General features: G+C 51.0%; 1 protein-coding gene across 2 annotated transcripts in view; it reads left to right on the forward strand.

Annotated features, from left to right (window-relative positions):
- Positions 1-5,895: 5,895 nt before the first annotated feature.
- Positions 5,896-27,324, forward strand: part of Steap3 (STEAP3 metalloreductase) — a 67,298-nt gene continuing 45,869 nt past the window's right edge. Inside the window, exons 1-2 of one of the 2 annotated variants that reach the window (XM_078017242.1) lie at positions 5,896-6,142; positions 25,062-25,561. In XM_078017242.1, coding sequence (XP_077873368.1) covers positions 25,070-25,561 — 492 coding nt within the window. In that variant the 5' untranslated portion in view covers positions 5,896-6,142; positions 25,062-25,069. The remainder of the gene's footprint in view (positions 6,143-25,061; positions 25,562-27,324) is intronic. The other variant, XM_013355745.4, reaches the window with a different exon arrangement.

Consider the following 27,324-nt stretch of genomic DNA (forward strand, 5'->3'; position numbering starts at 1 on the left):
ATTCATGACCAGTGTAACTCCACATCATGTACACCCCAAGGATGGAAAGTTATACTCCATGTGTGTAAAATATGTCAAAGTACACTCTACTGTCATATATAATGAAACAGAACAAATTAAAAAATAAACAAATAAAAGCCTCCTATTCCCCTGGAAGGAAGGGCAGAATCAGCCTCTGGGACAGAAGTCCCCTGTGTTTCTCCTTTAAAGCAATAAACCTTCTTTTTCCTTTTTCTCAAAACCACATCCTTGTTATTAGATTGGCCTCAGGGACAAGGACTGAGATTTTGGTAACAGCCTTGCTAAGAGACTGGGGACAAATGGAGAGATCTCCCTAAGCAGGGTGAGGTGCATTGCAAGGAGTGTTTGGAAGAGAATTATCTCCCTCCGGTCATTCTGCATGCATTACCCTTGCTGGGGCCAAGCCACACTGCCCCCAGTCCTCAAGCTGTCACCAAAGGTGTGCAGGCCACTCCCTGCAGAAGCCTCTAGTTGGCTCGTGATTAGATCAAGGTGACCAGCCCAAGTGTAGGGAAGCTGGCCCAGCACCTTCAGGAAGCTGAGCCCAGGAGCAGCTGCTTCCTGTCTACGGTAGACATGGTCCTGCCTTTCCAGTTGGGGTAGATTAGGGAAGAGAGGTAGGGAAAGATCTGGGAAGATCAGGGGAACCTGGTTCAAATTCCAGATCTGCCATTTCCTCACTGTGTGACGCTAAGCAGGTAACATCCTCATCTGAAAAATGGAGAGTCTCTGCCAGATGAGCAAATGTCATTCCCTTCCCTTATGTCCCCTTGGGGGCCAAGACCAGGGGAGCAGAGAACTGGTCAGGTTAATCACAACCCCAACCCTGGAGGGAGGTTTTATCTCTGTCCTTGATCTCAATGTTTGCAGATGATCCTGGGGCCACTGACCTGCACGCCCGCCTGCAGAGTCCGGCTGTAATCTGCCTGCCCTTAAGCCTCAGTCCATCCTGGTCTCTACCACCCGAGCTGTGTTGAGTGAGCTCCAGCCACCCAGCCTGGGGTCCTCACAGCAGAAGGAGCAGCACTCAGAGACATGGCAGCTGAGATTCCTGGTGACCAGGGCTCCTGCCCTACCATCACTCCTCAGGACTGTGGAAAGTCACCTGATGAGGACAGCACCTCCCACTGCAGACCTGGTGAGCTGGGCTCTGATGGGCCGGGAGGCCGCAGGGAGTGGCATGTAGTCCAGCGGGAGCATTCTGTGCCAATTCCCCCACCAGCTGTTGGGGTTTCTTAACAACTTCTGGCAGATGTCCAGGGAGGCATGCTTCCTCCAGCCCATTCATCCTTTTTCCAGAATTTGGTAGAAATCATGCCATGACCGTGAAAGGATGACAGTAGTCAAAAGGAAACCGCGAGGGCTGGGGGTTTAGCTCAGTGGGAGAGCATTTGCCGAGCATGCAGGACACCCTGGGCAATCTCCAGCACTGGGAAAAAGAAAAAAAAAAAAAAAGGGAGAATTTGCCATTGTATTCCACACAACTTTCCTATTTATTTTGTTCCTAGTATTGGCTTGGGATAATTTACAATGGAAAGCTTAACAATAAGGCGATAGTCAACTAAACATAGAATCACGGATTAGGAAAAAAGAATGTAGAAATTATGTGTTTCATATGGATAATCGAGTCAGAAACATGGTTCTGAGTGTCCTAGCCACCGTGGTGGAAAGGGAAATAAGATCAGTTATTGGAAAGGAGCCCCGCCAATGGAATGGCTGAGCTGTCTAAGGAACTGCGTTCAGGAAAGAGTAAGTGTATTTGTCTTTTTTTTTTTTTCCTTTGAAGTTTTGTGTAACAGGCACTGAGTGCTATGAAGGGCAGGTTCATTTGCCTCATATTTATAGAAATTGTGAATCAGATTAAAGGAGGGTCTTTGGCTCCCGAGGACCTTCGGGAAAGCAGAGTGTAATACTGAAGTGCAACCTGGTGAGGGCGAGGGTCGTTCAATTACAGGCTTCTATTGACCCACCTTGACCCAGGTGTGCAATGAGCTGCCAGTTTCCTCAGGTGTACTGTGAACCAGTGCTTTCAATCTTGAATGTGCGTAATGTTCTAGGGGGGCTTGTTAAAATGCAAGTCTAATCCAGGAGCTCTGGAGCTGGCCTGACGCCACAGTTCTAAAACCCTTCCTGGTGTCACGGAATAGAAAGGGCTGAAGCCCAGACTTCTCGAGCTTTCTAGGGGTGCCATTCTAATCTCCCCCGACTGGTATGGCAATACTATGACGGCTGGAGATACGAAGCAGCTGTGCCTGGCCTTAGCAAATGCTTCCTAGAGGTACTGGGCCACCTACACTTGGTTGGTCACCTTGATCTAATCACAAGCCATGTTTCTTGAGTACTACTAAGTACCAGGGAGATCCCATAGAAAAATGGATCCTCCGTACGCCACCCGGTCCTTTACCCCACCTCCTGACAGCACCTGCCTGTAGAACCTTCCTCATGCTCTTGCGTCAGCCACCGTTAAATCTCCCTGTGGACTCACAGTCTTATTACCCTGAGCTCAGAGAACTTATCTTCTCTGGAAAGCCTCAGGTTTCAACAGAGGACTGCAAGGAGGGCCACCTTGCACCACAGCAGACTACTGACCTTGGGGTAGATTTAGGATGTGGATGGCAGATTTCCAATGTCCTGTAAGCCACACCATTCAATGCCGTGCAATATACAACACTGGTTCACAATCATGTGCTGTGGAAGACATCTGTGTATTCATATATATATTTTAGTTGTAGTTGGACTCAATATCTTTATTTATGTATTTTTATGTGGTGCTGAGGATCAAACCCAGGACCCTGCATGTGCTAGGAGAGCATTCTACTGCTGAGCCACAACCCCAGCCCATATTCATATATGTTTAAAAGATTTGTTGTTGTTGTTGTTGTTTGTTTTCTTTCTTTCTTTCTCTTTCTCTCTTTCTACCAGGGATTGAATACAGGGGCGTGTAACCATTAAGCCACATTCCCAGCCCTAGCCCCACCCCCACCTTTTTATTTTTAGAGACAAGGTCTCACTGAGTTATTTAGGGGTTCACTAAATTGCTGAGGCTCGACTTAAATTTGCAATCCTCCTACCTCAGCCTTCGGAGCCACTGGGATTATAGGCATATGCCACTGCGCCTGGGCTTGTTTTATTTTGTGGTGCTGGGGATGGAACCCAGGGCTGTGTGCATGCTGGGCAAGCACTCTACCACCACTGAGCTATATGTTTGGCACCACCACTCATATATTTAAATCCCAGGGCCCAGTACATTTCTGCCAGCTTGCCTCAAGGTCCAGTTGCCTGGCCCTCTCTCCGCTCTGGGTGTGGCCAACATGGGTGACACTGGGTCTTCATGAAGACAAAGACAATTCTCTCATTTGCCTGTCACCCTCAAGACCCTTCTGCCTGAGTACAGCCTCATCCCCTCCCTCACAGAAGGGAATCTGGGTGTTCCGTCTACTGGGAGAAGCACACAATTCTGCAAGGAACACTAGCTTCCTTGGGACACAGCCCACCCCATCCAGCCAGGCAGGAACAGATCCAGGTGGCCTGGCTCCTGGCCAGGGCTGTCAGAGTACATTGAGGCTCATGGCTTCCTGTGGACATCTCATTTTAATAGTCAATTAGAGGATTTATTGGGTGAAATGGATGTATGCTGTCCCAGCCTACAAATGCTGGATCAATCCAAGAAGCTGAGAGTGATCAACATCCCAGTTTCCTCTGGTCCAAGTAGAAGATAAATCTAGATTATCGCCCTAGAGACTCTTGTTTATTTAGTGGTGCTGGGGATTAAATTCAGAGGATGCTCTACCATGGAGCTACATCCCCAGCCCTTTTAAAATTTACCTTGAGACAGGGTTCCACTAAGTTACCTCGGCTGGTCTTGAACTCCTGCCTCAGCCTCCTGAGTCACTGGGATTACAGGCATGTGCCTGGCTTCATTCTGGATACTCTTGTCCTTATAGCTAAAGGGCTAGTCTCCTCTTCAAGGAAAAGATGATCCTAGGGCCTCTGTAAATAGAACATTCAGCAACCCCAGGCACAGAGACCCATAAATGCAGGTACAGCATCACATGGTTTTTGAGCACACAGGACAGCAGGGTGGGCAGGAACCTTGGTGGAAGCTTCCCAGAGCTGCTGAAGGAGTTGAAAGAGGGCGACAGGAAGTGTGTTCATTTGACAAATATTTGCTGAGCACCTACTACATGCCACATGCTACTTTAGCAATGAGTAAAACAGACAAGAATCCCTGCCCTGGAGGGATTCCATTTCCGTGGGAGAAAGTTACTACACAATAGACATAAAAAAGTATATGCTACAGTGTATTAGAAAATGATAAAGCCTATGGAAAGGAAGGGAGGAAGGAAGGAAGGAAGTCATCCCAGGATCCAGGGTGGGGGAGATGAGGGTAGGCTCCTGAAGGCCACATTTCAGCAAATGCAGGAGGAAGGGAGGGGTGGTGGGGATTTCTGGGTCAGCAGAAGGAACTGCAAGGGTCATGGCCCTGTCTGATCTATTTGAGGAAAAAGAAGGGGGCCAGCTCAGCAGGGTGGAGCTTGAGTAGAGAGGAGGGTGGAAGATGGGGTCCAGAGCCATTCATGCAGGACCTTGGAGGCCATTCCAAGGATTTGGCTTTTGCTCTAAGACACCCTTGGGAGCCAAGGGATGGTTTTGAGCAGAGGAGTGACATGATCTGTCATGTCTTGCAAGGGTGAATCTGACTGCTCTGCCCTTGGGTTGGTTCAGGACACCAGAGTCTGACCCATAGAAGGTGTTCAACGCACCTCAGTACATCCTGTCAGTATATCCTTGAAGAAGACAGGTGACAGTCCAGGCCAGCAGAGCTGGGGAGAGGGGGACACTGCAGGTAGGAGGAAGCCCATGGTGGTGAGAAGGCACAAGGTGCTCATTGTGAGTCTCATGAGCTGATGAGAGGACAGGGCCAGGCGGGGGCTCACATCAGCCTTTAGGGCAGAACTCTGCCTCCTTGGTTCTGCTGTACCTTTTGGGGTCCTAGGGCAGGGCCATTCTGGAAGCCTAGCACCCCCACCTCTGGCTCCCCAGAGCTTATCGCTCATGCATTTTGGATTCCTGGAAATCAGGAGTCTTACACTTCCTAAGAGTAACTGGAAGCTGCTTATCAGAGGTTGGTGGAATATGTGCCCCCTCCTCCCAGGGGTATTCTAGAAAAAGTTCCAGGGGTTAGAAAACCTCCATTCAGCCTTCCAGATGCTGAGTGAAATTGGTGTCTCCCCTTTACCATCAGCCCCCATTTCCTCACCTGTAAGGAAGAGGAGGCACTGTCAAACAGCTGATGTGGCCTTGCCGAGAAAGGACTTAAGACAAAGCACAAAGGTACCTCCACCTGCGAGCCACCTCCCTGTTGTGCCTGTAGGATGAGGGGTGGGGCAGCAGTAGGCAGTGTCTGGGGCAAGGGGCTAGGCAAAGGTCCAGCCCATCCTGGGGAACTGAGGCTGACCCCCAGCCCCCAGCCATAGGAACTGCAGACTATAAGGAAAGGTCAAAGGTCCACCCTAAAGGCTGACAAGAGGCAGAGATTATGAGAGGGCCATACACGCTTGGACGCGACCTTGTTAGAGGGAGGGGGCGGGGCCTCCTGCCCTCACTTCCATTGGAGGGGAAGAAAAGGGTGTCCACTCAGCCGGCTGGGGGGCCTCTGCCCACCTGTGCATGTTTAACCGGCCACTAGGCCTGCCAGTATGACCTCGGCCATGAAATGGACTTGGATTTGAGCTGGCCCTCAGGTCGAGGCTGGGGACGAGGTCACCTTGTACTCCATGCCAGAGTTCTGCTCGCTTTAACTGTGCGCGGACAGATAAGCTGCAGGGCTGTTTCCAAACCTCCCGCCGAGGGCACGAGGAGGAGGCTGGTTGGTCGCTTCCTCCGCTGCCGGGGTTGTAGGGCTGGGCAGGGACCGAGTTCTCTGCCACTCCTGATTGCGGCCGGGAGAGAGGTGGCCGAGCCGGATAAGCAGTGGCGGGCTGGCCGGAGGCCGCCTCCGGCGCAGCTCCTGCCCCCGCGGGTGGGCGGGGCGCGGGCAGAGGAGGAGCCTGGGAGCGAGCCACCGCCTCCGCCTTGGACCTGCAGCCACTGCCGCTGCACGGAGCGGCGGGCCGCGGAGGTGAGTGACCTTCCCTGTCGCCGTGCGCTGCGCCGCGTTACCGGGACCCCAGCCCATCTCCCACCCAGTTGCACCCCGAGCCATCGCCACTCGCCTGGCAACCTCCATGCTTTAGGACCGAGCCACGTGCGACCGGTGGTAGAAGAACCCGGTCCTGGTTCCCTACCCGGTGCGCTTCCTCTTCTAGGGACAGAAGCCGCGCCCACCGGGCGGGGTGGGCAGGGCCAGGGACCGAACTGGGGAGAAGCAGGCGATCAGAGTTCGGGGTGCACCTCTAAGCGCCGTTCCTGGCGGCCCCCCGCCGAGAGCCTTCCGCAAGCCCTCAGGCTCTGTGCAGCCGGTCCCAGGGGAGGGCGGGCAGCCGTGGCGGGACCTTCCTGGATCTTCCTCTCCCGGCCCTTGGCTCCAGCACTGTCCCAGCAGGGGCGCGGGACCTTGGTCCAGAGGAGGCTGGACTGCCCAGTGCCCGCCCCTGTCCACAGAGCCCTTGCCTGGGAAGTTCCCCCTCCTTTTCAGTTCCCTGAAATTTGGGGGCAGGCTGCCCGGAGAGGTGTGATTGGAACTTTGGTCACTCTGGCTAGATGAAGGAGGGTGCGACTGGCAGTTTTTTCCTGTGGGAGTCAGGAGGCGCAATCTGCTGGGAAAAGGAAAATTCCCACAGGTTCTTTTGAAGCCCTGGCACAGGACAGGAGGGTGTTCGGAGCCACTTCTGCGACAGGCTCCAGAAGTGGGGTTCTGGAAATGCCCCAGGGAAGTATTTATGTCCATCAGAGTGCAGTCATGATATAATTAATAGCAAACATTTATTGCACGTTTCTGTGTTCCAGGCCTCTTGCTAAGGGCTCTGCACACAGTATCCCAGCTAATCATCACAGCAGGAAGGCATCTTTATTATCTCTTGTTACAGATGGAGATGCTGAGCCTCAGCGAGCCTGGGTATTTTGCAAAGACACTCAGTTAGCAAGTTGCACAAATTTTGAACCCTGATTTATCTGACTTGGGAGCCAGGAGGAGCCTATTAGTGGAGAGGGACAGGCTGGGTCCTCAGAGGATCCTGGCAGTCCAAAGAATGCAATGCTAGAGGCCAGCATGTTCACAAGACAAAAGGGTCTCAATAGGTGTGCCCCCTCAGTCACCTGGAAGCTCTATTAAAAAATGCCAATCCGGACTGGGGCTGTAGCTCAGTGGAAGTGCACTTACCTAGTATGTGTGAGGCACTGGGTTTCATTCTCAGCACACATATGAATAAATAAAGGTCCATCGACAGCTAAAAACTATTGTTTAAAAAAATGCAAATCCCCAGGTCCCACATTCAGTGGATGGAATCAGTCAGGTGCACCTGGAGGGCCTGGGGCCACCTCTACAGCAGCTTGCAGAGGAGCTGTTGGGAGCAGGTGCTTCAATGCCTGATGGATAAGTGGATATAGTGGGGTAGAAGGTGTCTCTGGGAGAGGAGGAGGAGGAGAAGGCTCTCTGAGAGACCTTCAGTGGTGCACAGGTGGCCTCAACCAGGCAACCTGGGAGGAAGGTATGGAGTTGACATCAGGTAATGCTGGCCTTAGAGCCCACAGGGAGTTTTTAGGCCAGATCCCTGGTCAGTCACTTGAGAGTCAAACAGCCTTAGCCCAAGCCTTTTGAGATCTTGGGGGATCCTGTTAAGGTCTTGGTCAAGCTGGGACCACAGATGTGCCCTTTCCAGCCTAGAGACGTCAAATAGGTGGATTCCTCTCCCATTCATGTTTCCTGTCCTTTGTCCCATAGCCCTTTCCTCCCTGAACTTATCAGAGATCAGAGTGATAGGCAAATTAAAAAGTGAAAGTTTCTGACAAAGTCCAAAGTGGGACACCTGAGCGCCAGGTTGGGGAAGTGGTAGCTGACTGCCTATAGGGCAGAGAGCCTGAATCTCAGCTGTCAGTGAAGTCTTGAACTTGTTTCTTCATCCCATCAAGCAGGGATGATGATGGCGGCCTGTGGGTTCACTGTGTGGAACGTTGGGTTGTGGAAATGTTATGAGATATCAGGCCCTCTCTCTTCCCCTAGGATATGTGTGTTAATCCAATGGGACTTTACAGGTTCATTGCTTTTCTAGTCTGAACCCTGGGTTCCCTGGAAAAGGGTAACTGAAGCCCAGAGAGTGACCTCCAAGATTCTCTTTGTGGCAGAGCTGGCTCCAGCTCCAGGGTCCAGAGTTGCCAGTTCGAAGTCTTGGCCAGTGCCTCTCAGCCTGGAGGAGAAGTCTGCTTCATTCTGTGTCCATCCTGCAGAGGAGAAGCTCAGTGGGTTGGGGTAGTCTTCAGACAGTTGGGGTGCAGTAGGAAGCAGGTCATTCAGGAACTTGGGTTCCTCTGCCTTTCAGCTACGACTGGATCCACCTCTTCTTGCCCTCTCTACCATGCCTACTTGCCAGGAAGTCCTGGGCTGGGCAGGTGGGAGCTAAGCTAAGCACTGTATGTAACTGGTTTCTAGTTTGGGAATTAGAAATGGCCCCCTTGATTTAAAAGGAGGAAGTCTGCCAATTTCAGTAGTTATTAAAAATCTAAGGCCAAATTGGCTGTATTCTTCCTCCTGGAACTTAAAGGAGCATGTGCCTCTTCCACATTCCAGCTCCCCAAGCCCCCATCCCATTTCAGGAGACTATGGTGATAATAGAACTTGGAGACAGGAAGGCAGAGGATGGGGCAGGTGCTCTGGGTGGAATGCAAACATTTGACTATAGAAGTTTCACTTCATCCTGGCTGCCCTCTGCTACCTAGGCCCACCCACCTATCCAACTCTACCTCTCATGGTTCCCAAACCTCTTTGCATTTCCTCTGTCAGCCCTTCACACACCCTCAACATCACACCTGAAATGCAGTCCTCACCCTTGCCATTCAGCCTCCCATGTGCCAGGCCCTGGACCAAGCAGAGAACAGGCATGAGCTCATTTGTTCCTCCAAACTCTTAAGAGATGGATAATGCTGTTCTCTCAACCACATAACATTCTCAAGGACGGATAAGATTCCAGTCTCTTCTTTCATCCCCAGTCCTGAGACTCCTAACCACTTAACTATATGCCTATCCAAATTCTGCTTCATCTTTTATTCATTCAACAAACACTTACTGAGCACTCACTTTGTGCCAGGTACTCTGAGCCCCACTTCTGGCAGGGTGAATGTCACAGCCATCATTTGTCACTCCCAGAGGCTCTTACCATCCACATATTTCTGAATACAAGTGAGGAAACAACCTCAGAGAGGCCCAGGACCCACAGCTATTGTGAGCCAGGATCCAAAATCAGAGACAGCACCTCCCCACCCCCAAGTTGGAGATATTGACTGCTGTGTTGCTGCCACGGTCGATGGATGCTAGTGAATCATAAACTGCATGGTTTCTCAGTCCAGGACAGAGTGTCTCCCTCCTATTCAAGTATGGCCAGCTCTCCAGAAACATTGCTCTGAGTTGTCGATGGTTCAGTTGTTTCAGGACCACAGAAACCCTGTCTGTGTAATTCCTCCATACTAAACTCTTCCCAGTCGGTCTGCCCTGGTACATCACATTGTCACCTGCAACAGGTGAGCACAACTTGTTCTGTAATCAGGTGGTAAATTTTTCCTATCTGCATCTTCCACTTCATGATAGGTAGTTAGACTCTAACCAAGCAGAGCCATTTTGTCTTGGGTACTAGGAATTGAACTCAGGGGTGCTTTGCCACTGAGCTACATCCCCTGCCCCTTTAATGTTTTATTTTGAGTCAGGTTTTTACTAAGTTGCCTGAGACTGGCCTTGAACTTGCAATCCTTCCTCTGCCTCCCAAATTGCTGGGATTACAGACATGCGCCACCATGCCTGGCTGCATATTTTAAGTAATTTCTTACTGTGCTGGGGATGGAACTCCGGACATTGAGCATGCTAGGCAAATGCACTACCATTCAGTTCACCCCAATGTCAAACAGCTGTTTTTTAAGCCTTTTTAAGCAGTAAGATTAGGAGAGTAAACTGGAAAAAAAAGTTACAATATCAAGATTATAACACCAATTAGTGGTATAAATGTAATGGAATGTGGAGGGGCCTGCTAATCTTTTTGGTACCAGCGATTGAACCCAGGGGCACTTAACCACTGAGCCACATCCACAGTCCTTTTTTGTATATTATTTAGAGACAGGGTCTTGCTGAGTTCTTTAGGGACCTGCTAAGTTGCTGAGGCTGACTTTGAACTCACAATCCTCCTGTCTCAGCCTCCCAAGCCCCTGGGATTATGGGCATGTTCCACCAGGCCTGGCCCCGCTAATCTTATCATGAGGGAGTAGGCTACCTAGTTCACTTGCAGACAGTAGGGCTCCTAAGGCTGGTGGGCTGGGGTCTGGGATGGAGGGACCCCTCCTGTTACTATAGGCATTGTGGGATGGCTGTCAGGCTGTGGGGAGGTGGTGGTACCCACAAATGGAAAGGAAAGAAGCAATATGGTCTACACCTGGCCATGAAGGATTGTGATGCAAGGGTCAGAGGTGGCTGCCATCCAGGAAAGCCCAGCCCTCCCGTTGTCCTAGTTCAGAGAGCTGCAGGGTGGAGACCACATGCTCTGCTGTTGAGAGTTCCAGTGTGGCTGCTTTTTGTTCTTTCTTGCTACAACTCCTGTTGAACATCTGGCAGGGTATCTGGAATACCAACGGAGAGGGCTTTCAAGACCGGGGAGCTCGGGGTACAGCAGGGTCTCAGAACTCCAGGAGAGGTGTCACAGCTGACCTGGAGCGCTGAGGGACTGTGGGGTGCTTGCAAGCCCCTTTCCACTCGAGTCTGGTTGGCTATGTTTTCTAGGGAAGTGTGGCTTCTGCACACGGTGGCTTCTGATCCCCTGATCCCTGCCCCAGTCTACTGAATCAGGGACTCTGGGCTTGGAACTGCCCGCACAACTGCCCCCGAAGCTCCCTGGGCAATCTCAGTGGATTCCAGGGTTTTCGAATGTCTGAAAGCCCTGCTTGAGCTCCATAGGCTTAACAGGCATCTGCCAACCTCACAGGGAGCAGAACATGGAGGCTTTGGGGCAGTGTAGACGTGCCCTCAGCTGACACAGTGGGGTGATAGTAGTGCACCCACAGCCACAGAGGGGGAGGAGTTCAGAGCCACATGTGGTGGGTGGTAAGTGTTCCCCAAAGAGCAAGGACATGAGCAGTATCATCAGAAGAGAGAGGGAAAGCAACCTGTCCAACATCACAGTAACAGGTGGCTGAATCAGGCCTATCTAGTAGCCACCAACTAACACAGCTGCCTCTCTGAATTCAGAGTGGGAGAGATTGTTGGGAGACTCTTAGGGGACTGGCAGGCACCATATGTGCCCAAGAGCTTGGAATAGATCTTCCAGGAAGGGGGATTGGGATGGGCCAGGAAGTGGAAGTAATTGGCTAAACTGGAGAGGAAGCAGGGGACTGGAAGGAGGGTAGTTCTGGGAGATTCCAGAATTTAACGCGGTCCTCAGTTTTCCCTACAGTAGGAGAGACAAGACACAGGAGGTCATAGCAGTCAGAATGATGCAGCCTGGCTCTGGTTGGTTGTCATATAGAGTAACCCTGCCTGAACCCCAGCGGGAGGTATTCTGGCTATCAGATGCTCGGGGTTACTCAGATTCCATATTCCAAGATGGCTAGTTTTCAAACAAATTGAAAACAATCAAATATACTTGTCCGCAAAACAGGACTGTCCATCCATCTGCCTTTTTCCTCACCGTCTGTCTTGCAAGTAAAGATGACAATAAGCTTTTGTAAGTGCAAAATGATGAGAGAATTATCACTAAGCCCATGACAGCCAGGGTGATTGCAATAAATTACCCCTGCAGAAACTGATAAATCGCCCTGTTCTGCAGCCATTATGTTTGGCTTCGGATCTTGGAGAATCTCAACGCCTTCTCTCTTTCTCCCTCTCTCTTTCTGCGAGGTAGTCTGCCTTGTGCTGGATGCTGGATGACATTTATTCATTTTATGCACCTTGGGTTCTGCTGGCTGTCCCGCCTGAGTTCCTGTAGCAAAGGCACCAGAGTCTGAGCCACTAATTATCCCCAGCGAGGTTTCCTGCCCAAACAGGAAGTCTCGGGCCAGAACTGCTGTCTCTCAGTGCACTCTCCAACCGAGCAGCAGTCACCACCCGGGCCCTTCCCTGTGGCCAGCTGGAGTGCAGGCTGAAGGGGAGGCAGCCCTCAGCCATAGGGGAAAGGGGTGGCCCAGCTTGCTGTGGGGCTGCCAGGAGCTCCAGAGCTCCAGAACCTCTCATTCAGATGTCGCACCTGCCTGTTGTTGGTAAGTCCTGTTAGGGTACCGATCCTGGGGGGAGGTGGCGAGGGGAGGGGTGGGCTCCCTCCTCGCCGGCCAGTCCCCAGGCCTGCTGGACTGGGCCCTTCGCATCTCTAGGGAGTCCAAATAATTGGATTCCTCTTGAAGGACTGGAACTGGCAGCAAAGATCACAGTCTAATAGGATCCCCAAATAAAGTGGGAGATCATCTTGTGTGCACCTCTTTTGAGGGATGGGCGTCTTGGCGATTGTCAGGAGCACTTTCAAAGTAAAGGGTTCAAGTATTTATCGCGCAGGGAGCCTGCAGGTAGCGAGAGCAACAGCTCTGTGGGTTTGGGTGTGTTGTTTAAAAAAAAAAAAAAGTTAATGTTTACGACGCATTTCTGTAGAATACAGGCCCATTGGGAATTATAAATTTTACTTCTTGGTATCCATTTGTGTGCTGGTTTATCACGGAATTGCTGCTGCAAGTAATTGAACCGGATTTTTCTAGCATGATTTGAAAATCTCGATGTTTGTAAAAAGCCCTATCAATTATTCATTCACTTTTATTTTGCAAAGTGGTGTGGGGATAAAAAAAAAGTTCTGTTTTCTCTCAGACCAAAGGCGTACATATGTGGACATGTGGACTGGCCTGTGTGCCCGTCTGAGCTTTCTGTCTTCTCTCTGGTCAGAACATATCCGCCTTCCTTTTAAAAATATAATGATTTTTTTTATGATGTCTAAATAACGATTCCAGGCAGTATTACAAGAAATGTAACAGTAAAATGTTTGTAAGAGTCCCTCAGAAAGGGAAAAATGCCCACAGAGAAAATAGAAATGCACTGATTAACTGAATGTTGCTATTGCTGGCTTTTAAACCCTGGTTTGAGACTGGCATCCTCTGTCGCCTCTCCCCTCCTGTCAACTGTGGGAGGTTGGGGGTCCTGTGAGGAGAGGGACCTGGAGCACTGGACTCCTAATCCTGAGAAGGTCCAGGAAGGACAGCCTGGGGCCGTGCTGCTGTGGTCCAGGGTCTGGGATAGAGGGCAGCTCCAGGTTTGCAAGTTCAGCCTTGACCGTGAGGCTGAAGAGCGTTTTAAACAGCTCAGTGAGGAGAAGGGAGCAGGACAGGAAGAGAGCAGACCTGAGCCTCATGCTGACCAGGTGACCCAATGTGACGCCCACTTAAGGACCTGCCACCCTCACCTCCACAGAGGCAGCCTGAAGCAGGATGGATGAGGGTGCAGTACGTCCAGGCCAGGCAGGAGCCAACTGGGACCTGGAGGAAGTCCCTTAATCTGAGCCTCTGTTTTGAGATCTGCAAAGTGGAAGTAATGATAGGTTTCCACAGGTCACACCCGCAAGCCCACAGCCACCGTCCTGATCTTCCCATGGGTGAGTCTGGCCTCGCCCCGTAGCCACTTCTGACTTTTGACTCCTGGCACTGTGATTGATGTTCCTATGCCAGGCACATGCGGGGTGCTGGGATGTGCCTGCCCACTGCCTCTGTGCCCCAGGGGAAACCCGGGGTTACCACACAAGGGCAGTCATGTGGCAGAAGCATGCAACTAGGAGACTTCCCTAAGACTTGCTTCTATTTGCATAGCAAGTGCCCTAATTTTTACTTACATTGTATAGACGGTCCCCAACCTACAATGGATGGTTTGATTTAGGATTTCTTGGCTTTACAGTGGGCTGAAAGCAATGCATATTCAGTAGAAATTGCACACTTCATATTTTAGATTCGGATCTTTTCCCAGGCTAACAGTAAGCAAGTTACAATGTTTTCAATTTTTGATATTTTCAACTTATAATGGGCTTATTGGATGTCACCCCATCATTAAGTCAAGGAACTTGGGTATGTTTCAGTCAATAAAATGAGAGAAACTTTCTAGAAGCTATGATTCATCTTACCTGACTGGGGAAATGTGAATTATTCATATCAAAGGGCGTTAGGTCTAATATTCACATTGGCATGTGGGAGGGTTGATAAAGATTATGGGGGTAGGGGTAGGGTCCCCCAATACCTTCTTGGACCGATAAAGGAAGGTATCTGGCTTTATCCTGTCACCTGTGTGCAGAAAGCCAAGGGGGGGCAGAGGGGAGATCAATTCTGTTTTAAAGAGGAGTCAGGCCTTCCTGTTGGAACTTGAGCTTCATTAATTGGAGGGAAGAGACTTTGCAGGGAAAAAGAATAAGTCAGAGAAAAAGCAAAGGGTCTAGGTGGACATAAGGCTGTACACCAGACTGGCCCCTGTTGGGAAGGGCCAAGGAGACGGCACATCTGCCATAGCCCCCGAAAGCCCTTGGGCCCTAGAGCCATTGACCCAGCATCTCTAAGGCCTCCTTCCATGGGTACCCCCAGACCAGGCTGCATCTCAGTGCACCTCAGATCTGTTGTTTGATTTTCCACTTGGACCTAAGCTGCAGGAGTTGACTCAGGTTCTCATACTTACTGGCAGTATTTAAACTCACCTGTACATGGGCCTCTGTGTTCCTAGTTTATCAAATAGTGAAATGCTTGGCCATACCTCCAGGCTGCAGTAGAGTTAGAAGCTCCTGATGTTACTTCATTGGGTGCTAGGAGGCCCCGGCTAGGTTCTGAGAGAAGACCCACAAGCACACCCTGTCCTCAGGCACAGAATCTGGAAGTTTAATCTCAAACTGAAACATTAATTGAGCACCTACTGGGTCACTGATGAGGTGCAAGAGGCACAGAAATGAGAAAGAAGTGGCGTCCATCTGGCGTGGTGACCGACTAGAGAACCAGGGCGCATAGTCAATGGTAATGGCACAGAAGAGCAGAAGGAGTCTCAGATTTTGAGGTCCCCTCTGTTCTGGCCTAAGGGGAAGCCAGGGGCTGTTTCTGGGTCTATCCTTTTGAGCTCCCTGGGGTTCTTGGAAAAGTCCGAGGTGGCCCTGACAGGGCTAGGGAAGTGGCTGCATGATGCTCCCCACGCAGAGCAGCTGAAGAGAGGAGGCCAAGTTCAGTGTCGCTATGAGCCAAGAAGAGGCTGCCAAGGGTCAGGGGAGGGTCCCCCGAGGCTTACTGGAAAAGGCAGCTCATGACTAGGCAGCCCAGGGGGAGGCGTACACCTCCGAGCCCAAGACTCAGGTGAAGGGAGGCAGGCTGAGCCTGCTGGCAGATGCCCTGGAGCTGCCCGTGTGTGTCTTGGCCGCCTCTGCCCTTTCTTTGCTCCCACATCTATCCTTCTCAACAGCAGGGCCAGAGCTCATTCCTGATTCTGCAAATCCTGCACCATGGGAAGGGGAGGGGTGGGGAGGGACAGCCACAGCCCACAAGACCCACTGGCCCCAGGCTTTAGAGCTCCAAGTCTCCCTGGAAAGCAAGAAACAACCCAACCCCAGACGCTGAGACTGCAAATTCAGCCACCACTGCTGATGGTCTCTGGCGTGGCTGGATTAACCAGCCCACTGGGAGCTGGCTGCCCCCACATGCCCGTCCCTGGATGGAATGAAGTCCTTCCTCCCTGGATCCCCCAGTGCCTGCAGTACCTTTGTTGGAGCATTTTACTTCCTGCTGCACCTTATAGCAGATCTTAAGAAGCCAGGCTGTCAGCTGGGTGCGATGGTGCACACCTGTAATCCCAGCCATTTGGGAGGCTGAGGCAGGAGGATCCTGAGTTCAAAGCCAGACTCAGCAAAAGCAAGCTGCTAAGCAACTCAGTGAGACCCTGACTTCAAATAAAATACAAAGTAGGGCTGGGGATGTGGCCCAGTGTTCCAGTGCCCCTGAGTTCAATCCTTGGTACCCAAAAGAAAAAGAAGGCAGGCTGTCATCTGGCCACCTGCAGGGCCCCAGTGCCTTGCTCCCTGCTGGGAATATAGGAGGTCCTCATGCAATCGTGAATCAGGGCATTTCATGGAGAAGCCTCGGAAGGTCTGACCATTTCTTCATAGGCACCACCCACATGGATTCCAAAGTGAAAGATACCCTTGGGGATGTGTAGCAAGGGGACCCAAGGGCTTGAGCATCCTCTGCTGCCTGGAGCTCCTGGTCTTGGTGTTGAGCACTGGGCCAGCCTCTTCCCCTTCCTGCCCAGCACTGGTTGCCCTCCTGCTCCTATAGATAGTAATGGAGCGTTCCAACAAGAGAGTCTTCCAAGCTGGTCTGTCGCATTCTAGTTGGGAGGATGTGAGGTGCTCCCAATCCCCCAGGATCTTTATGATCGCCAGTGCCACTCTTCTCCCCCACCTTACTCTGGGCCTGGTGGCCATATGTGGCAGGGGAGGGAGCATACAATTGGCCATATTGGCTCACCAGAAAGACCCCTCTCTGAGCAGCCAAGAGGGTGCAGGAATAGGGCCCGTGCACCTGACCTTCAAGACCGAGAGGAACATAGGGAAATATGGGAGTCCGCATGGTCAGGGAGGGTTGATGGAGGTGGTGGGCTGGGAGCTGGGTTGGACTGTAAAGACCCAGGAGCACATCTAGATCTAGAGGGGCTCTTGCATGCAAGTGGTTTCAATAAGTCATCCCCTTTCATGGTCCTTTACTGAGCGCTTACTGTAGTAGTTCCCAAGTGTGGTCCCTGGACAGCAACATCGGGAGCTCCAAGGAAGGAGCCAAGCAATAGGTTTTAAGCCTCAGTGATGCTCATGCACCTCAATTTGACCTAACATGTGCCAGCCACCACTTTGAGTGCTGGGGTCACAGAGGTGAGTCTTGCTATTTCCTGTCTTTGAGGAGCTTGGAGTCCTAGGAGGAGATGGACAGGAAAGTAGGGACAGAGGTTGCTCTTGAGGGCAGTGGAGGCAGAGGAACAGCTGGTACAGGCTTGATCAAGAGCTGGAGACTCTGTTGAGGAGAGGTGGCCTGGGGACCCCATGGCATGAGGACTGTCCCTGGCAGGGAGCCTGTTGCTTCAATGCCAAACCACCCTGGTATCTATCTGCCCATTATGCTGCCTTCCCCCTACTCTACCTCTCTCCCCCCTGTACCCCTCTCCCCTGGGTTCATTGTGCCTCTCTGCTTCCCCAAGTCCCAGACATCTGTGTCTCCTCTCCTCCAGCTGTCATGGGGGGAAATGAGTTTATACCTCCAGGGCATTATCTCAGAGCACATGTTAGAAAGTTTGCAAGTAAATTTTTCCATTTTGCAGAATGCTATATTGATTTGGGTGCATCTATTTCTGCTTTATACAGACAAAAGCTTTTTTTAAAAAAAAATCCTAGAGAGAGAGGAATAAAATGAAAATTGAGTGAATTTAACGGTCCCAGAGTGTAGCATTTATCTCCTAGAACCCCCAGTACAACTGAATGAAGTAAGTGCTGTTGCCCCATTGTGTAGATGAGGAGATGGGACGCAGAGTAAAGTGATTTGTCCAGGCCACCTGGCTAGTAAGTGGTCAGGATGGGATATGAATCCAACTGCCTCCGTGCTGTGCCCTTGCTTGCAATTTACTAAAGCGATGGATCCTGAATAATCCAGAATGTTCAAATGCTTTCCTGAGCTCATGTTCTGATGGCTACATTGCGGGCAGCAATGCGGCCTGGTTGGGCAAGCTCCCAAGGACTGATTGTGACTTGGGGGTGTGATTTGGAGAGTCCCAGGGGCTGGTCTGATCCTCTGCCTAATTAGGGAAGATGTGAATTTGGGGAGAAAAGGAGATGTCTTAGTTCATTTTATGTTGCTATAATAAAATACCTAAGGCGGGGTACTTAATAAGAAAAAGACGTTTATTCTAGCTCACAATTCGATCTAAGGTTTAGGAGCTGCATCTCATGATGAGTTTCTTGCTGGCAGTATCCTGAGGGGTTGCAGGGTATCACATGGTGAGTGACTTTTATAGCAAACCCTCTGGAGGTGACCCATTAACCCATACATCTGCTAATCATATGAGTGGATTAATCCATTCATGAGGGCAGAGCCCCAGTTACCTCTCGAAGTTCCCACCTGATCCCACCTTTTAGTGTCTCCTAATGGGGATTACATTTCAACATGAGTTTCAGAGGGGACAAACCATATTTAAACCATAGCAGGGGAAGGAATCAGACCTATAGCCCAGCAAGCAGATTTGCATCTGTGAGCTGGCCTCCAGTCGCATGCCCTTACATAACCGCCCAGACATCTGGGTGAATAGAGGATGATGCCTCCCACCTCCCACCCACTGGGACACATCCGTCCAGTGCACTGACCATCCTGGGAATGGGTGGGTGGACCTCAGCCCTTAGCACATGTCTTCAATCCACACGGCCCTGGAAGAGCTGTCTACTTGTGTGGGTGGGAGCACAGAGAGGGAGCCGTGAGCCAAAGCTGAGCGCCCACCAAGGCCAAGAGGTACCCAAGGTACCATCCCTGTCCCTGCAGCAACAGCCTGCAGGACCCATGACATGAGCCTCAATTCTAGAGGCACGGGGCTTAGAGACCTCATCGGTGTGGAAAACAGCTAGAGAACAGCTTTAGAAGCTGCAGAGCCACCAGCACTGATGCTGCAAAATCCATGCATGGAGCTCACGGAGCGTCCCTAGGGGTTCATCCAGTCCTGCTTCCTCTTAGTGTATCACACACTAAGAACAGTCAGTGACATCTCAATTTCTTCCATATATATATATAGTTTTTTTTTTTCTTTGCAGTGCTGGGAACTGAACCCAGGGCCTCTCACATGCTGGCAAAGCATAGAAAGCTTTTTCAGGGTTTGCTATAAAAGTCACTCACCATGTGATACCTTGCAACCCCTCAGGATACTGCCAGCAAGAAACTCATCATGAGATGCAGCTCCTAAACCTTTTTTTTTTTTTATGATGACTTTATGGAGTTTTACTGCACATACTATACAATGTACCCATTTATAAAGTCTGCAAGTCAATGGTTTTTAGTCTGTTCAGAACTAAGCAGCCATCGCCACCATCAATTTTGTAATATTTTCATCATTGCAAAAATAAACCCTAGATGGTAAGCATTTGCTGCCATTTTCTGTGAGCCTCACATTCCCTAGCAACCACTGATCTTCTTTCCATCTCTGGATTTGCCTACTTTAGACTTTTCATATAAGTATGATCATATAATGTGTGGCCCTTTGCAACTGGCTTCTTTCACTGAGCATAATACTTTCAAGGTTCATGCATGGTGGAGCAGGTATTGACACTTAGTTCCCTTTTATGGTTAAATGTTATTCCGTTATATGGATAGGCCATTTAGTTTCAACATTCATTCATTCATTGATGTACATTTGGTGATTTATACTTTCTGGGATATTCCAAATAATGCGACTATGAACATTGGTGAACACTTTTTTTTTTTTTTGGTGGTACTAGAAATTAAACCCAGGAGGGTATTCTATGACTGAACTATTCCCCTAGCCCTTTTTAAAAATTACTTCCTATTTTGAGACAGTATCTCATTAAGTTGCCTAGGCTGGCCTCATATTTAAGATCCTCCTGCCTCAGCCTCCCAAGTAGCTGGGATTAGAGGTACATACTCTGCATATGCCCAACTCATTCCTTTTTTTTTTTTTTTTTTTGTACTGGGGGTTCATACCCATGAGCCCTTTACCACTGAGGTATATACCCAGCCCATTTTATTTATTTTGACACAGGGTCTGGCTAGATTGCTAAGGGTCTTGCTAAGTTGCTGAGCTCGAGGCTGGCCTCCAATTTGTGATCCTCCTGTCTCTGCATCCTGAGTGGCTGGGATTGCAGCCTGCACCTGGCCTGCACCCAGCCTGCACCTGGCTCATCTTCACTTTTTTCATGGTCTGCTCTGGGTATTTCTTGTCTGGAGCAAGTTGGAGGTCCTGGGGGTGGGGGACAGGCAGCTTTGGCAAAGTTCTGACAGTGAGAAAGGAGGTGGAGAACCTACAAAAATGTTTTCTGAAACCATTAGGGACGAGGGGTGTTACTCAGTGGTAGAGCGTGAGCTTAGCCTGCACAAAGCCCTGGATCCATCCCCGGCACCAAGAAAGGAAAAACAAAAAGATTAGTCAGGTACAGTGGCGCACTGTAACCCCAGTGGCTCAAGAGGCTGAGGCAGGAGAATCACAAGTTCAAAGCCAGCAACTTAGTGAGGCCCTGAGCAACTTAGTGAGACTATGTCTCAAAATAAAACATAAAAAGGGCTGGGGATGTGGCTCAGTGGTTAAGGGCCCCTGGGTTAAATCCTTGGTTTAAAAAAAAAAAAAACAAAGGATAAAAAAAGATCAAGGGGAAACCCAGCAGCTTGGGATGATTGCTGGGTCCTGGGTGAGGGCTTGGCTGCCTGCTCTTAAAGTGCATAATGCATTTTGGAAGGAGTTCTGCTCTGGCGTGGGTCTGAAGGGCCCTGTGTGCTGTCCTTACGACAGTCAATAGCTGACAGGCAGCCTCTGGGCCAGGTGAGTCTCCCAGCCACAATCACAGCCCAGGTTTTGGCCCTGCTAGGAAGTGAGAGGGGACAGGCAAGTCTAGGCAGAGACCAAGGTATCAGGACATCCAAACCTCTATGCCCTTTCCACAGATCAGGGCTGTGTGGGCCTCAGGCCTCCACCCAGCAGCTGCAATTTGATCCCCTCTCTGCTCTCTCACTGGACCTATAAATAGAACCTGAGAGCCTGGGCCCAGACCAGTTGATCCACCCTCATGCTCAGGCCACAGGCACAAGCAAGAGCCGGTAGACACCTCGGCCTTTGGAGCCTCCAGGACTTGTATCATCAGCCTGTCCCCACCCCTACTGGCCTTCAGACCTGCAGCAGGCTTCATGCTGGGCACCAGGAGGGCAGAATTTGACGTGACCACTGCCCATGAGGAACTTGGAGGACAACACAAGTCTGTGTGTGTGTGTGTGTGTGTGTGTGTGTGTGTGTGTGTGTGTGTACGCACATACACACAGAACTCTGAGCTCTTCCACACATTAGCCCCTTTGTCCTGGCACAACCCTTAAGGAAGTAAACCAGTATCCCTGCCTTGAAACAGAGGGAACTAAGGCACAGGGAAGCTACATAACTTGCCCAAGCTAGCTAGTGACCTTGTGACCATGACTTGACCCCTGCAGCCTGGCCCAGACCCCCTCAGCCACCTGCCTAATAGCTCCCCTGACTCCAGTCGCTTTGTCTTTGTCTTGGGAATGCAGAGGAAGGAGCGGCCCCGGGGCAGGGAGGTCTCACAGGGTGACCTGTCCACCCAGCATTTTCCTGTCCCAAGGACTGATGTCCTGGTAAGAAGTGCTTTAGAGGTGTGTCATGTTTGTGTAGGCGGGAGGGGAGTGGTAATAGGGATGGAACCCCGGGGTGCTTTTACCTCTACACCCCAGCCGTTTTTTATTTTTTATTTTGAGACAGGGTCTCTGTGAATTGCTGAGGCTTTCGCTAAGTTGTTGAGGCTGGCCTCGAGCCTGCAATCCTCCTACCTCAGCCTCTGGAGTAGCTGAGATTCCAGGTCCATGCCCAGCTGTCAGGGACTTTAAGTGGATTGCTAGATTGCCAGGACTAGGAGGGACTTGGAGAGGATCTAGTTCAGTGGCTCATGTCAGAGAAGCCTCTCAGATAAATTTGGTGATACTCCAGTGTCCCAGTTGGGCACAGAGATGGGCTCGGCCCCAGATTCCTGGCCTCCGCCACTGACATCCCTCTGCTGTGGCTGCCCTTCAACTCCCCAAAAGGAAGCAGATACCAAATCTGCTCCAAAATTGTTTGGAGCAATGACCTTGAGGGCCATCCCATACAATCCCTTCCCACCTGTGACGCTGGGTCTGGGGTATAGCGTAGGTAAGACTCAAGGTCTGAGTCTGAGAGCCTTCCCTAACTTTGGGTTGGCTCCATTTGTTTTTAGGCAGTAAGCAATCTGGGCTTCTTCATGCACCATCAGGTGGCACATGTGTATGTGTGTAGCCTTCCTTGGCTTCCCCTGGACAAGAGCCCCAGCCAGGCCTGCACCCCTCCGAGCTACCCAGTGTCCAGTCCTTGATGAATGTTCTTATCCGAGCCCCCCTCCCCTACATGCACAGATGAGATGGGCACCGGCCAAGAGTGGCCCCTGTGTCTCGCCCGTCTTTAGACTTCTCTGAGCATTCCGCACACTTACTTAGGAGACAGGAGGACCTGAGCAAAGACAAGTACAGGCTGCTGACCAGGAGGGGATCTACTTGGGATCCACATCCTAGCAAGTGTGGGAACACCATCTGGAAGCCCCTGTGTGCTCCCCTCCCCCACTCTCAGGGCAGAACTGCCCCCTGGCTCTGCACAGCTGGGATGCCCGAACCAGCCTTCCCTGACCACAGGGGAAGCCTCGACCCTCCCAACCACAGGGACCCTGGAATCTCTGGGAGGGTCCCTGATGCTCGTCTGTGGAGCCGCTGCCCAGGCTCCCCTCCCACCAGCTCTCATCCTGTTCCTGGGGCCAGCAGGGTTCAGGTGGGGTCTCCACCTCCTCCTCCTCCACCTCCTCCTGCCTGCTGCTTGTGCAGAGCTCGGCTTCTGCTGGCGACCAGTATATGCTTAGTAATCACTTGCCCTTTACCAAGTGCTTAACACGTGCCCAGTGCTGTTCTGAGCTCTCAGTCTGGCTTTTTTTTTTTTTTTTTTTGGTACCAGGGATTGAACTCAGGGGCACTCGGCCACTAAGCTACATCCCCAGCCCTATTTTGTATTTTTTTTAGGGACAGGGTCTCACTAACTTGCTCAGCTCCTCGTCATGGCTAAGGCTGGCTTTGAACTCGCCATCCTCCTGCCTCAGCCTCCCATGCCCGGCTGTCTGGCTCCTTCTAGAGCACAGCCCTTGCTGTCATGGTGTGTGACTCCAAGTCTGCAAGGTGGGGTGGGTCAGGAAGCCCATGGGCACTTAACAAAGGGTAGCTCATCTCCCTCACTGGGGAATGTCCCAGAACCAAGCAGAAAGTCTCCTTTCCCATTTTGCAGGAGGTCAAGTCTGGTGAGATGGGGTGCGGGGAGTGCCTGGTACTGGAGTCAGGAAGCAGGCATGGTCGCCACAAAACCACCCACAGGGCCTTAGCTTGGCCAGTCCCTGCTGTCCTATAAGAGAGAAGGGCGATGTTTTAAAACCACTTGAAAGAGTGAGAGGTTAAGGGGGCAGAGGCAGGATGGGAACTGTATCCTGTAACTCTCAAAGGACAGTCACTGCCTGGAACCAGGTTCTCAACCCTTCTGAGCCTCAGTTTCTCCAGTTTAAACTGGGACACGTCTGTAATCCCAGTAACTTCAGAGGCTGAGGCAGGAGGATTGCAAGTTCAAGGCCAGCCTGAGCAACTCTGTGAAACCCTGACTCAAAATAAAAAGTGCCAGGGATATAGCTCAGTGGTAAAGCATGTGTGGGTTCAGTCCCCAGTACCATGAAAGAGATGCATTTTAGTAATATGCATGCTTATTTACGTGCATGCACGTAGTATGCATTCACATAAGGAACAAGATCCAGTAGCAGACTTACTATCTACCTTAATGTGTGTGTGTGTGGTGGTGGTGGTGGTGGGGTTCTGCAGATTGAATCCCCACTCTACTGTAATTTGAAATTAAAGGTAAGTTTAACTAGTACTCAGAGAACTCTTTGACAATTGAATTTGTGATTTGACATCGATCCGTCCTGGTGACACACAGGTCCTGCCAATACTCTGTGGTTCGTTGCTTCATACGTGAAGGAAAGAGCCAATTTCAATTAGAAGTTGGTAGCAATTAAAATGTCATTTTCCCACCTGCTTCAGTCGTCAGCTTTTTCACTGCTGTGACTAAATGACCCGGCCAGCACCACTGAAGGGGAGGAAGAGTTTATTTGAGGGCTCAGGATTTCAGAGGTCACGGTCCCTAGACAGCTGGCTCCATTTCCTTGGGGCTGGAGGTGAGGCCCGACATCATGGTGGAGGAGTAGCAGAGGGCACCAGCTCACATCACGATCAGAAAGCAGAGAGTGTCTCCACTTGACAGATACAAAACATATACCCCAGAGCCACGTCCCCAGTGAACCACTTCCTCCGGCCACAGCCCACCTGCCTCCGGTTACCACTCAGTGAATCTCATGGGGGGGGGTCAATTCATGTGATTAGGTTAAGGCTAGAACCCAATCACTTCTCCAAACCTTCTTGCATCGTCTCATGAGCTTTTGGGGTACACCAGTCTAAACCCCATCAAAGGGCACCCACCGTATCTCAGGGTCCAATTCATTCCCATGTCTCCCCAGACCCTCGGAGGAGGGTTTTGGTGTTCATCCATTCATTCAGCAAACATTGAGCACCAGGTCTGTGCCAGGCCCGGTGACAAACAGTGACGGCCAGAGTCATAAGAGGAGGCCCTGCCCAGGAACATGTTAACCCTGCCAGTGACCACAGACAACAACACACACCCATGACGAGGCTGGGTTGAGTGGCCATTCCTGGCTGGTGACACTGTCCAGAGCATAATCCTTTGGAAAAGAAGTATGTGACTGCATAGCATTGGCTGTGTAAGCGCCATGTCCTCCTTCCCAGGATTCCCACCCCTGCTGCCAATTTGTCCTGAGGAGGTAATTCTGCAGGAGAGGCAAAGGGTGGGGGGCAGGAGACTGTCACCCTCCTCTTCCTGAGTCTGTGCCCTCCTCAGGGCAGGAGCTGGTCTTGCTCAGCATGTCCCCTGATGCTAGCACATGGTAGCACTCAGAGAATGCCTGCTCAGTGAGGGTGTGACCCTCCACAGTGGACAAAAGGGGGCATCAGGGGCAGGAGGGAACACTCAGTGATGGAGTTCCTGCTTTCTCTTACAGCCACCAAAATGTCAGGAGAGATGGACAAGCCACTGATCAGCCGCCGCCTGGTGGACAGTGACGGCAGCCTCGCAGAGACCCCCAGCAAGGCCCCCAAAGTGGGCATTCTGGGCAGTGGGGACTTTGCCCGCTCCCTGGCCACACACCTTATAGGCTCTGGCTTCAGTGTGGTGGTGGGAAGCCGTAATCCCAAGCGCACAGCCGGGCTGTTCCCCTCCTCAGCCCAGGTGACTCTGAGAGAGGAGGCGGTGAGCTCCCCAGAAGTCATCTTCGTGGCTGTGTTCCGGGAGCACTACTCCTCCCTGTGTGATCTCAGTGACCAGCTAGCCGGCAAGATCCTGGTGGACGTGAGCAATCCCACGGAGCAGGAGCACCTCCAGCATCGCGAGTCCAACGCCGAATACCTGGCCTCTCTCTTCCCCACCTGCACGGTGGTCAAGGCCTTCAACGTCATCTCTGCCTGGACCCTGCAGGCTGGCCCAAGGGATGGGAACAGGCAGGTATGTTCAGGGAGAATAACAACCATCATCACAATAAATATAAATGGCTCATTTTCTTTGAGGGCTATCAGCATGCCAAGCTTTATATGCACCTTATCTTAGCCAATCTTGCACATCACTGCCAAATTCCATTGTCCAGCCAGGAAACTGAGGCTTAGAGATGCTGATGATCTTATTTCAAAGCATATAGCTGATGAGGGATTTGAATCCTAGTCATATGGGTCTGAAACCTATTGTGTTGCTCAGCCTTTTGTCACTGTGACAAAATACCTGAGATAAATCAGCTTAAAGGAGGAAAGATGTATTTTGGCTGATGGTGTCAGAAGTTTCAGTTCACAATCAACTGGCTCCATTGCTCTGGGCCAATGCTAAGTCAGGATATGTTGGCCAGGAAGGCATGGTAAAGAAAATCTGCTCACTTCATGGTGACTAGTCAAAAAGAGACAGAAAGGCTGGAACAAAATATACCCTTCAGGGATACACTGTCAGCTATTTACTCCCTCCTAGAGTTTCTGCCACCTCCCAATAGTGCCACCAGCTGGGGACCAAACCTTCAACAGGCCTTTGGAGGAGTTTTTTGTTTTTTTTTGGTTTTTGGTTTTTTTTTTAAAGAGAGAGAGAGAATTTTAATATTTATTTTTTAATTTTTTCAGCAGACACAACATCTTTGTTGTGGTGCTAAGGATCGAACCCGGGCCACATGCATGCCAGGCGAGTGCGCTACCACTTGAGCCACATCCCCAGCCCTGAAGGAGTTCTTGATCCAAATCAGAGCACTCATGTTCTTTCTCTTATGGTGACTGGTTTCCCAGGGGATGAGGAGAAAAGGGTGGTGACTTTTTAGTATTTGGAGCCAAACAGGAGAGACTTTGCCTGCAGAACTGGAGTCAGGAAGAAAAAAAAGAACACATTTCCATACCAGGCCCTGAGAAGACAGGCAGGTCCCACACTTTTTCAGGTTTATGCCAAGGGCTTCTAAGAACTGAGAAAGTTTCTTAGGACAATCAGCAGCAGGTTTGGTGAGGGGAAATAGATCTCTGGAGAATAGTCAGAGCTGTGTGCATCTCTTGGCAGGAGGAGCTCCTACTCAGACAAGGTGGGTTTTAATGCCAAAAAGGTCACCAGCACCTTCGTGGGGGGAGGGCCAGACTCCACACCTGTGGGAGAATGCCCACCACTGACTCCAGCCGGGTGCCAGGCTCTGTGAGACAGTCCAGAGAAACTGGCCAGCCTGACTGTAGGTCTGAGTACACTCTGCATGGCAGAACTCCTGCAGTGGGTGAGAGTGGGGTGCAGGGTCTGGAGGGACCGGAGCAAGCGAGCTAGCTGGAGAAGACTAAAGTGGGCTTTGATCTGGACCTGCCTCATATTAGCAGAGAGGGCTTTCCAGGCTGAGGGGCCAACCTGAAAAGTCAAAAAGGCAAGGAAAAAAAAATGCTCTCGGGCCTCAGTATCTTCATCTGAAAAATGGGGACAGTTGTACCTACCTGCAGGCTTGTGGCAAGGCCGAGGATCATGTGAATAAAGGCAGCACAGACTAAGTGCTCAGTTAGTGAACCACAATGACCCCAGGAGTGCCTGGAGATCCAAGGACACTAGGGTGGACGCTCATAATAAACAGCTAGGCCAGGGGCAGAGAAGGGAGGCAGGGCTGGCATGGGAAAGGCCTCATGGGTGGGCTGAGGTCCTTGTGGAACCAAGGGACATCATCAAAGGGCACACTTCCATACTGAGGGATGGAGCTTGCGGCCAGGGGTACACAT

The sequence above is a fragment of the Ictidomys tridecemlineatus genome, chromosome 7, assembly GCF_052094955.1.
Source record: "Ictidomys tridecemlineatus isolate mIctTri1 chromosome 7, mIctTri1.hap1, whole genome shotgun sequence".
NCBI classification, from domain to species: Eukaryota; Metazoa; Chordata; class Mammalia; order Rodentia; family Sciuridae; genus Ictidomys; species Ictidomys tridecemlineatus.